General features: G+C 40.1%; 1 protein-coding gene across 1 annotated transcript; it reads left to right on the forward strand.

Annotated features, from left to right (window-relative positions):
* The first annotated feature begins 609 nt into the window (after positions 1-609).
* On the forward strand, positions 610-11,589 carry LOC139158910 (NADH dehydrogenase [ubiquinone] 1 beta subcomplex subunit 6-like). Its single transcript, XM_070736249.1, has 4 exons — positions 610-962; positions 4,441-4,533; positions 9,326-9,370; positions 10,455-11,589. The coding sequence occupies exons 1-4, from the start codon at positions 732-734 to the stop codon at positions 10,530-10,532; spliced, it is 447 nt and encodes a 148-aa protein (XP_070592350.1). The 5' UTR covers positions 610-731; the 3' UTR covers positions 10,533-11,589.
* Positions 11,590-12,430: the final 841 nt, after the last annotated feature.

Here is a 12,430-nt window from a genome sequence, read left to right on the forward strand (position 1 = left end):
TATGTTTTGTGCCTATATTATACACAATTACTTTACTGTACTAGGAATCACTAATATTAAGATTAGGAATACTAATCATTAAGGGGCATGCATAAGCGCACCAGTGTGCCTACCGTCCCCGTCCCTAATGGTCCCTTTTATTCATATCCATTTCATGTATTCATAATTATGTTTTTATATCTGTTATCTAATACAGAGGTCTCCAACCTTGGCAACTTTAAGCCTGGAAGACTTCAACTCCCAGAATTGCCCAGCCAGCAAAGCAACCTGGGCTGGGGAATTCTAGGAGTTGAAGTCCCTCAGGCTTAAAGTTACGAAGGTGAGAGACCCCTGATCTAATGCATTCTTGATGAAATAAAAAATAAATTAATTAATAACTCTTGCATATAGAAAAGGCATTCAAGGTAATCCTTTCTCGTTCGTTTTAAAATACCAAACGAAGATATTTCAAGACGCTTGTAGAATCGTTCGGCCTAATTCCCCATAATCATGAGAAAAATAATGAATAGGGAAAATCTATGGGCAATAGATTTATTATAACCGGAAACAGATGCCCCTCCGTATAGCCCCTGATATAGCTTGTCTTTACTCCTCTCTCTATGGCCGACCACGGGAAGTGACGTTCCCCTTTCCACCCACCCAAGACTGTCCTCTCGCCGCAGGAAGGTCGCGCAGGCGCAGAGGGGCGCGGGGCCCGAAGCAAGTGTCTGAGATCAGGCTCGGCTAAGAAGATGTCGCGGGGTCCGGGTTCGGGGATGCAACCCAGAGACCTCCCCGAGGAGGTGATCGGCTACACCCCGGATGAGAAGCTCCGGCGGCAGCAGCTGCGAGAGCTGCGCCGCCGCTGGCTCAAAGACCAGGAGCTGAGCCCCCGGGAACCGGTCCTTCCCCCGCGGAAGGTCGGCTGGGTGGAAGGTTTCTGGCAGCGCTTCCTCCAGCCCGAGAAGTTCTGGAAGAGACAGGTGAAGCCCAGCACAAGTGGTGGTGGTGGGGAGGATAGGGGATTCCCGTCGGATTCCCGTGCTTTCTGGCCACGGCGGCTGAGGACGATGGGGGTTGTAGTACAGCATCTGGCCCGGGTACCAGTTTCATGGAAGGTGCCTCTACCTAAAGCAAAGGAAGGTTTTTGATCGATTTAAGATTGCAACCCTACATTTTATTGGGATTTAAGGTAGAAATTCCCTTTTGCAATAACGACAAATGACATGATGATAACAAGTGTAATGCGTAAACAAAAAAAGGGAAATGTGTAACAATTTATTTATTTATTTTATTGACTTCTATGCCGCCCAATCCCGGAGGACTCAGGGTGGCAATGTCGAATTATTGCAATAGTTATTTTAAAGAAAAGATTTCAAAACAAATAACATTTAAGAAAAATGAAACTCCCTGGTCCACTGGATGTGAGATCTGACAAGCGCTTAGCAGACGTGTGTTATGATTTGTGTGGTTTAATGCCCACATACATACCTCTAATTCAGTGTTTCCCAACCTTGGCAACTTGAAAATATCTGGACTTCAACTCCCAGAATTCTCCAGCCAGCGAATGGAATTCTGGGAGTTGAAGTCCAAATATCTTCAAATTGCCAAGGTTGGGAAACACTGCTCTAATTGACTTTCTTGCTTAAAGATGTCTCTAGTATTTACCTGGTGTCTTTTTAAAGTAGAGGTATTGAATCAGTAGGTCATTGGATCACGTCATTGTCTCAAGAAAGCTAAAATGTTTTATTTTTATTTATATACAGTATATATTTATTGGACTTTCATGCCGCCCCTCTGAGGACTCAGGGCGGCTTACAACATATAAAATAACAATATATAATTAATAATCTAAAAACCCGAAGACCATAATAACACTCATACTCATTCCATCCACTAAGTCGCATAACTTTCGTTGGCCGGGGGCAGAAGTCTAATAGCCCCAAGCCTGGTGACATAAATGAATCTTGAGACTCTTACGGAAGGCAAGGAGGGTGTTAAAAAGTGTGTTAAGGTGAATATAATGATATATAACAGTGATAGCGTAGCATAGCATTTAGACTTATATACCACTTTACAGTGCTTTACATCCCTCTCTAATCGGTATACAGAGAGTAAACTTATTGCCCTCAACAATCTGGGTCCTCAATTTTACCGACCTTGGAAGGATGGAAGGCTGAGTCAACCATGAGCCTACTGAGATTTGATCTGCCAAACTGCTGGCAGCCGGTGATCAGTAGAAGTAGGTTGCAATACTGCACCTCAACTACTGCACCACCAAGGCTCATCATAATACCTTCCTAGCAATAAATAAATAAATAAAATTGGTAAATTCACAATTCAAACTCTGGGCAAATACAACAGTTAGCCCTATCAGCAGAAGTAGCTGGAAGTACTGCACTCTACCCACTGCACCACTGTGGCTATAATGATATACAACAGTGATGGCAAACCTTTCATGGGTTGGGTGCCTAAATGGCGTGCATGCGCCCAAAAGTGTGCCCCTGCATGCCCATGTGCATAATGCAATGCACTCCTCCCCACATGTGTGCACAACCCCATTATTATTATTATTATTATTATTATTATTATTAATAATAATAATAATAATAATTTTATTAATTTTATTATTATTATTATTATTTTATTATTATTAATTGGATTTGTCGCCAATTAATAATAATATTAGTAGTAGTAGCATGCACACACACACCCGCCTCCCCCACACATGCGCACAGGCCTCACTTAAACCTCCAGACTTCTGTTTGGCCCATTGGGCTGGGATTTTTTTGCCGTCCTCAGGCTTCAGGAAAACCTCCTGAAGCCTGGGGATGGCGAAAAATGGCCGAATGGGACAACCGGAAGTTGGTTTCCGAATTTCCGGTTGGTCCATTGGGCTATTTTCCCAGCAAAAGGAAGTTTTCCTAAAGCCAAGGAAGAGCAAAAATGGCTGAAAAGAAGGCCGACAATCAGCTGGCCAGCACACACATGTATGCTGGAGCTACATAGGGCAATCCCTTGCATGCCCTCAGATATGGCTCCGTGTGCCACCTATGGTACACGTGCCATATGTTTGCCATCATTGAAATATAATATGGTAATGCTCCACATAATAAAATATGTAAATATCCCCAGCAAATCAGAACTTCCTGGGTTTTGTTTATTGAGCTTTCTTGACTGGGTTGGATTTAGATACTACCCCTATTTCAGATTGAATCTGAGTGGGTCATGATGTAAAAAGGTAAAAGCATAGTAGAAAATAGGGGGGGAAATAGAGATTGTTTGTATAAAGGAGAATCACAGCCATTCGCTGCATGCAGCGAATTTTGACCTATGACCACAATAGAGCCCACAATTTTGGTGGTTAAGTGAGACAGTTGTTAGTGAGCTTTGGCCCATTTTACAACTTTTCTTGCCACAGCTGTTAAGTGAATCACTGCAGATGATGAATTAATAACAGTTGGTTTAGTGAATCTGGCTACCCCATTGACTTTGCTTGTCAGAAGGTCGTAAAAGGTGATCACAGGATTTTGGGACGCAGCAATGGTCATAAATATGAACTGGTTGCCAAGCACCTAAATTTTGATCACATGATCGTGAGGATGCTGCAAAGGATGTAATTGTGAAAAATGGTCATAAGTTACTTTATCTAGTACTGTTGCAACTTTGAACCATCACTAAATGAACTATTGTAAGTTGAAGACTACTTGTATATAAGGACAAAGGTGATTAATCTTAATCAGGGCCCCAGTATGGCCAAAATAACAACAAAACATCTTTAATATATACGTATGTTTGAAGTAGCTCCATTAAAACCCAGGAATATTTTCTAACAGTTTTTCAGCCTTCTGTTTTTGAAAATCTCTGCAAAACTAAATCACAGCTGGTGCAATTAAAAGACACAGGGTTCTACAAAGGAAGTGAGGTCTGGGCGATGTATTTCTGTAATATATCTGGGATTTGCTATATTTGGATAACAAAGCAGGCTGTTTTCCTAAAGGAATTTGGCAATGTGTGAAAGTTCTTAATTTGGGGGGGGGGGGGGGTAAAGAACATTTGTATAAAGTCTCTGAGATAACTATATGCTGCAAGGCACCTTTTATCTTTCAGCATGGAGGGAAGAGCTGAAAATCTTGTCTCATTTTGTGTGAATGTTCCTATCTGTACCCAACAAACTGATTTTTGAAAACTTATTTGGAATGAATTAGCTTTATGGCTAATTCAGCTATGCATAAAAATTATAGTTTAGTGTGGGATAACATGATAAGTATGTACAGATAAATTTATCTTACCCCATGGCTATTCCAGAAGGCAAAGGAGATTTGTTCCTACCGGATTGTACTGTAGTTTGCTATTACATAAAAATAACATTAAAACATCATTTTTTAATTTCAACAAATCCAATGAAATCATATTGATGCAATCAAGCAGCAAAAAACTAATTTTTAAATTTATTTTTAGGTATTCAAGATGTACAATACTGGAAAACTTACTATAACTAACATTATTATTCCTCTATGGATTTCCTATTATATTGTCAAGTATCATGTCCAGGTATGTATGTATGCAGAGTGTATCCTTTTGCTGATTAATTCCAATAACATATTTTATTTCTGATATTAGAAAGCTAGACTTAGGATATGTTAAAACCCCACCACCACCATCAGAGTGCTGAAATCAGTGCTGAAATGTGCCTTCTATTTTAGCTTCTGAGACACAACAGATTTTTTTCTGATGAAGCAGAAATGATGTTTCCTGATTGGAATAGTGCCTGTCCTTTAAGAAGTATTACTGTGCTATGCACTCATGATTTGGTGTGGAATGGTAGAACAGGAGAAAAGAAGTGTACCATAATTTTTGGAGTATAAGATGCACCTTAGCTTTTGGGGAGGAAAATAGGAGGGAAAGCCTGCCTGCCAGATATTCATCTGGCTAGTGTCCTTAGTCTAGTCAGCTTCAGCACATTATTTTATCCCCTGGCTTGGACTTTAAAAAAACCTTATTCGGAGCAAATAGCAATGAAAAAAAGCCTGCAAAGACTTAGGGCTGGAAAAACCTTTCTTAAGAGAAAGTAACAATAAAAAGCCTGCAAGCCAGTAAGATCTGGGAAGATCGTTAGCACTTTGTTAGGGCTGGAAAAAAACTTATTTGGAGCGAGTAGTAATGGGAAAAAAGCTTGCAAAGACTGAAGGCTGGAAAAAAACCTGACCAATTAGCAATGAAAAAAGCCTGCAAGCCAGTAAAGTCAGGAAGTTCATTAGTGCCACGTTAGGGCTGGGGGGAAAAGGCTTCAAAAAAGCTACATTCAGAGTATAAGACACACCCTACTTTTCAGCCACTTTTAGGGAGGAAAAAGGTACACCTTACACTCCGAAAAATACAGTTTTCTGGGGTGTGTTTGTTCTTGAGTTTTGTTTTGTTCTTTTGGGGATTTTTTTTTTTTTTACTATTCAGTCAATCTGAGATCCAGTGGTGGTACTAAAGGTGATCTTTTTCGTTCCAATCTGATATGGCCCCACCAAGAAAATGCAACATGCAAAAATCTTTAATACCATGCTATTGCAAAATAATGATTGTGAATGTCTAGAGTGTGATCAGAATTTGGTCTAAATCCTTTTAAGGGGTGAGAGTTTCTGTTTAAAGCGTATAAACAACAGTGCGTTGTGTCAATATCTTTCATGAAAACATTGAGTTAATAATTGTCTTTTGTGGGAAATGGTACATGAACAGTTAGACTTCATAACTATTAACTACTCTTTTAAGTACAATGGCTTTTAATATTTTTCTTTTCCTATAGGTATTCAGCATATTGCCTTGGAAGTATTTTTAGTAATACTTCTAATCTTGCATGAACAACTTGCTTTACAGCAATTTAATTGAGTAAGGTCTGGGGTTTGACTTGACCATTTTGGAATGAGAAAGTTCCTCTGCTATAGTTATTCTCTCGTGTGTTTAGGATCATTGTGCTGCATGGCTCACATTTGTGTAAGCTTCAGATTATACGCAATACTACTTTGATATTCTTCTCCAGAACCTGGTAGTACAGTCACCGCAAAGGTGCTTTTTCAAGAGGCAAGTGGAATTTCTAGTTTTTCGCTTCTCATCCAAAGGAGCTTCTTCAGCGGCATGTTTTTTGCATCTTTGGGACAACCATGACCTGGGTAACTGACAATCTCTATAGACTCGCGATGGCGAACCTGTAGCACGTGTGCCACAGGTGGCACATGGAGCCATATCTGAAGGCACATGAGGCTTTGCCCTATGCGTGCTGGCCAGTTAATTTTCAGATTTCCAGAGGGTGGGGGGAAGGCGGTTTTCACCCCCCTAAGCCTATCTGCTGGATACGGGCGATGAGCGGGACGAGCGGTGCTGAAGCCGGTGGCTGTGGCAGCTGCTGCAAGAGGCCTCCGCGCCGCTCTGTCCCACTCATCGCCCGTATCCAGCAGATAGGCTTTGAGTTTTTGGCTGGGGGGGGGAGAAGTAGGACCTTCCTAAGTCCCCCCCCCAGCCAAAAACTCAAAGCCTATCTGCTGGATACGGGCGATGAGTGGGACAGAGCGGCGCGGAAGCCTCTTGCAGCAGCTGCCACAGCCACCGGCTTCGGCACCGCTCGTCCCGCTCATCGCCCGTATCCAGCAGATAGGCTTTGAGTTTTTGGCTGGGGGGGGAGAAGTAGGACCTTCCTAACTCCCCCCCAGCCAAAATCACAAAGCCAGGCAGCCCCCAGCCGCCAAAGGAGCCTCCTGATTCTCCCCGCCCTGCCCGACGCCCCACCCTGTCCTGCATAATGTCCTCTGCCGGGAGGGCAGCGGCGCCGCGGACCGGCTGGAAAACCCCAACGGCCCGGTCTCGGTCCGCGGACCGGCGGTTGGGGACCTCTGCTCTAGAGCCTTTGGATGGCAAAAAATGGGCCCAACGGACCAAACAAACTTGCAGTAGGCCAGTTGGGCCATTTTTCGCTCTCCCTAGTGTTATGCCGGGCTTCTCGTTAATAGCCCCCAGTGAGAGGGGAATGCAAAGTCAAATACACAGAAGAAATAAAAGTAGTTTATCTGAAACAATGTTAAAAGCACACACATTTAAGCAGAGTCAAATTTCTCTCACCCAGATAACAGTCATGGAATATGGTCAAAAGCAGGAGCAAAAGAGAACAATGAAGTCAGCTGTGATTCCTCACAACTCCCCCTTCTTTGAGTCCACAAGAGTTAACTGTGAATTGTTCAAAGAGTCAACAGAAATCCTGGAATAGTCCAAACCTTGGCAAGATCTCTCTTCAAATGAATAAACGCCCACATGCGCACTCCCCAATGCCCGTAATTTATCATCATGTTTTTCTTTATATCTTTGAAGTTTCATCCTATTAATTCTACTCTTACTTGAAACAAGTGAGAATGAGTCAGGACCCTCTACAGCAGGGGTCTTCCAACCTTGGCAACTTTTAAACTTGTGGACTTCAACTCCCAGAATTCCTGGCTGAGGAATTCTGGGAGTTGAAGTCTACAAGTCTTAAAAGTTGCCAAGATTGGAGATCCCTGCTCTACAGTGTGAAGCCCTTCAAATATTTCAGCTAGCTATCACATCTCCTTTCAAACCTCTCTTCTGCTAACCTTATCTAGATCTTTTAATCCTGCCTTCGCTTGTAGGACTTCAATGCTTTCACCAGATTCCAATCTCTTCACCATCTTGGTAGCCCTTCTCTGAATTCGCTACAGTTTAAAAAAATATCTTTTAAACTGAGTGGTGGAGGACTGACCATGATAGGCCTAAGGCTGAATACAACGGGATAATTACTTTTGTGTACTCTGATATCTGTTTATCTTGAGGCTCCTTGAGATATCAATTGCTTTTTTTTTTTTTTTTGCAGCTGCATTATACTGCTGTGACATGTTGAATTTGTAGTCCACTAGAACAGTCAAGTTCTCCTTATACAGTGGTACCTCTACTTAGGAACTTAATTCGTTCTGTGACCAGGTTCTTAAGTAGAAGCAATTTTTCCCATAGGAACCAGGAGGACAGTTGCTGCCGAAGGAAGAAGGTAAGATGAGGGGAATCAAAAAAATCCAAAACTTTAAGGCTTAAAAAAGAAGAAGGAATCTGAGGCGGTGAGGAGGAGCATGCGCCTCTAATACACCTGGCGTGAGGTGCCTCCCATACACTGCCTCCCATACACTAGCTGCTGCTACCTGCTGCCTCTTCCTTCCCATGCTGAAGGGCTCCCTTCTCCTGCCACTCGTTCGCTTTGTAGCCGGCGCCTTTCCTTTGCTGTGGTGACTCCTCGGCTGCCCAGAGTGAAGGGAGCATTTCTTTTCTCTGGGCGTTGGCAGAGGTTTACTCTCTGTTCAAGCACCCAGAGAAAGGAAAATGCTTTGTTAGCTCTGGACTGCCAAAGCCTCCTTAAGCACCACCGAAAGGCTCCTCTGGCAGCCCAAATGGCCAGGATTAAAGGGGGAATGGCAGGAAACTGGCTGGTCCTTCATGCCGCTGTCAAATTTACTGGGAAATTTTTCCGGGCTCGGGTTCTTAAGTAGAGGCAAAAAAATCTTAAACACCCAGTTCTTATCTAGAAAAGTTCTTAAGTAGAGGTGTTCTTAGGTAGAGGTACCACTGTATATGCTGCTCTTGAGCAAGATTTTCCCCATCCTGTATATGTTTCTTTTTTTTGTTTCACTTAGTGGTATTTACATTGTTCCCTATTAAATTTCTTCGTTTGTTTCCACCCACTGTTCCAACTTAAATTCTCCCCCATCTTCTCCTCCCAAGTGGTAGCTATTTTAGCTAATGTCTCCTGCCTTGATATCTGTTGCAAATTATCTATTCACACAATAATCGCAAGCAATTTGGGTCACAGGTCAAAAAACATGATTCCACCATCATTTCTTTGAAAACAGAAATAGAATCTTAGTGTGATGAGCTTCAGCTTTGCAACATCTGTTTGCCTGCAGGCAAGAACTTCAGTTAACTTTTTTGACCAGAACCACTATTTTCCATTCTAATATTGTACCAGTAATATATTTAGTAAGCACCTGTGTAACCTGGGAAATGTGTTGTTTTTTCATGGTTAAGAATCAGTATTATTCACTCGTGCTGATATCCACAAATAAGAAACTGATACAGATATTTTTCATAAGCCTAATAAAAAAATGAGTTCCTCCTATTCATGAAAGTGTCTATATTCTGATTTTAATTGGCTGCATAGACTTTTGCTGAGAACACATTGAAGTCAAATGATTCCATAGTATAAGGAGCTGGAAAGATACCATGATTGGAAAAGTATCTGATAAATTCCAAAGAATGCCTAAATTATTATGGTACTTCATAATCATCATTCTGCTGCTTTCATTTGCAGGTTACTCCCCTTGGTATTGTTGAAAAAAACCCTACAATATATCCAGTAAGTTGTTGTCTTAATATTCTATGTAACTTCCATTTGTGTAAAAAAAAAACACATCCAATTTAATATTATAAATTAAGGAAATATGGGCTGATTGTATTTCATTTCATTTTTGCCTTTAAATCATTTTTGATTAAGATGACTGCAGTTTTCTTGGTAAGGCTGTTCAGAAGTAGTTTGGCCTGCTTTTCTAAGGCTTCATAAATGCTTCTTTCTGAGGTACTAGCCCAAAGTCACCCAGTTGCTTTGTGTTAAAGCAGGACTAAAATTTGCTCAGTACCTTCAATTCCTTCCTCAGTCAGGAACATCTACTAAATTAGAAAGCGAACACAAAAATATTCTTTGAAAATAATGGATATGTTGCTTCATTGCTAAGATGGCTTTGGAATGTTATCTGTAGTAGCCATTTCTTTAATTCTGAACTCCAGTTACAAATAGGTTTGAAATAGACATTTACTCTTAATGATCTGTAAAAAGATTTATTTTTATGGCCATACAATATTACAGTGTTCCCTCAGTTTTCGCGGGGGATGCGTTCCGAGACCGCCCGCGAAAGTTGAATTTCCGCGAAGTAGAGATGCGGAAGTAAATACACTATTTTTGGCTATGAACAGTATCACAAGCCTTCCCTTAACACATTAAACCCCTAAATTGCAATTTTCCATTCCCTTAGCAACCATTCAGATTACTGTATTACTCACCATGTTTATTTATTAAAGTTTATTAAAAAAAATATTTATTAAAGGCAGATGAAAGTTTGGCGATGACATATGACGTCATCGGGTACAGGGGAAAAAACCCACAAAGCATTTTTTAATTAATATTTTTGAAAACCCGTGGTATAGACTTTCCGCGAAGTTTGAACCCACGAAAATCGAGGGAACACTGTATTGTGGCTAACACTGTTTGTCCTACACCAATTTGTTATATAATGAGGATTTCTAAGTTACCAGTGATAAAAAGCTCTTGCATAAATTGTGTGTAAATAGTACCAAATCTTCCTCTTGAAAACAAAAACCTAGAGGTACTTAGTGTATGTTTTCTTTAAAATATTTTAATATTCTGATTTTTCTCCCATTTATAGGGAGACAGGAAGGAGGAAAAAGGAATTCATCCACCAGCACATGGACCTGCAGCAGAATTGCCATATTGTGAGGACTGAAAGGCTCCAGGACCTTTAAAATTAAAACATTTACTTTACTGTTTCCTATATAAATGAATATAAAATTCAAAATGGAATTTTAAATCATTAAGAAACAATGATTTTGGCTAATGTGCATTATATGTGGGAGGCAAGTGCTATGCTGGGATGATCTCTAAGGGTAGTCACTCATCCAACAGGCCTTAGAAAACATACAACATAGAAACAAGTTTAAAAGATAAATAAAATGAAATAAAAGATGTGAATAGCAGCCAAAGAATGTAAACTTTCTTTATTCAGAAAAACCACTTTGAACCCTGAAACTACTCACATTAAAGCTTCAGTGAGGATGCCATCATAAATATATCCATAACAAATAAACAGGAGGATTAGTGCTTATTGCTTTACTAAGCATGGAGAAAGTTTTATTTAAATTAAGTCTGGTAAGGGCCTGTTGACTCTTGATGGCTGTTAAGCAGATTTGACATTTAAAGAGTGCCATCGGCTTAAAAATGATTGGCATTAAAAGCAATTAAGGTCTGGGTATCATACCAGAGTGGAAAACTCTTTTACAAGAGAAAGTCAGAACTCTAAAGAAATCTACCAAAGCACCAAGCCATTTTCAGACAGGCAAACTCAAGCTGAGATTCAACCAGATTTTAAAAAAAAATGGTCAAGATCATGCATTAAGATAATTTATGAAGGAAAAGTCACTGATACAACAAGATGTGACCAAAAAAATTAAGTTGGATAAAAATCTTACCAATTCCTCTCATTGTCTTCTATTGTAATTACAATTGACAGCAATAATGGTGGAGAGAATGGCACTACAGCTATTTACCAACTGACAGATAATCTTTGTTTTTAGTCTGGCACCAGTGAGTTAGTTGATAACTGAAAGTTCAGTTTGAATATCCTCCTTCTTGTGATTCTCCTTTCCCCAGCCAAAGAGTTTCTTGTTTTACTATTTATTGTTAACTAATTGTTAAACTAAACATCACCATCCGCGAGTCACATGCCAGTAGACAAATATACACATTTAAATTGTAGATCAAAAATAAAAATCTTATTAAATTAATTGGAATGCCTACTTTCCACGTCAGCTCGGGAATATAAGTTATTTATTTATTTATTTATTCAGAAAAGTGCATCCTGTAACCTGGCCTTTTTTGTTTATGCCTATTGCCACCTCTTCTTTTTTCATTTTCCTCTGCTCTGATGTTTCCTTTTCAAGTCATGGTGGGTTTCTGTCAGAAAGCTGTACGTTTTTTCAATTGTTAGCTAAAACATCAGAGCCTGAAGACAGCTGAACAAACTCAGGAGTTATCCAAGTTAATGGTTTGACATAGTCAACAATAACACAGTTGTCCGAAGAATTGCCACTATCTCCATTTACTTCATTTGCTCAGGATGGTGGCCCCAAATCATAATGGGAATTGTAGTTCAAAAGTTTATTGCTACTGTAAAGTGTATGGTGTGTGTGTGTGTGTGTGTGCGTGCGTGCAGGGCGTGAATTGGCAGGTACACATTCTCCCCACTCAAAAGGGACAAAAGTGATGTTCCCAAACTTTTCTTACCCATACAAATCAATTTGTCAGTCAACATGGATATCAAAAGAGAAAGAAGGACTCTTAAACTGCACAATCTTAACACATGTTTATTCATGAATTAAAAACTCAAATCAAAACGAATTCAGTGCAGAAGTTATTATTTATTATTATTTATTAGATTTGTATGCCACCCCTCTCCAAAGATTCCCTTTTCCCTCATTCATTCATTCATTCATTCATTCATTCATTCATTCATTCATTCATTCATTCAATTTATATACCATCCAACTCCCAACAAATTTAGGCAGTTTACAATATGTTAAAGCAGTGTTTCCCAACCTTGGCAACTTGGAGATATCTAGACTTCAA

This window comes from Erythrolamprus reginae, chromosome 2 (assembly GCF_031021105.1).
Source record: "Erythrolamprus reginae isolate rEryReg1 chromosome 2, rEryReg1.hap1, whole genome shotgun sequence".
Classification (NCBI taxonomy): Eukaryota; Metazoa; Chordata; class Lepidosauria; order Squamata; family Dipsadidae; genus Erythrolamprus; species Erythrolamprus reginae.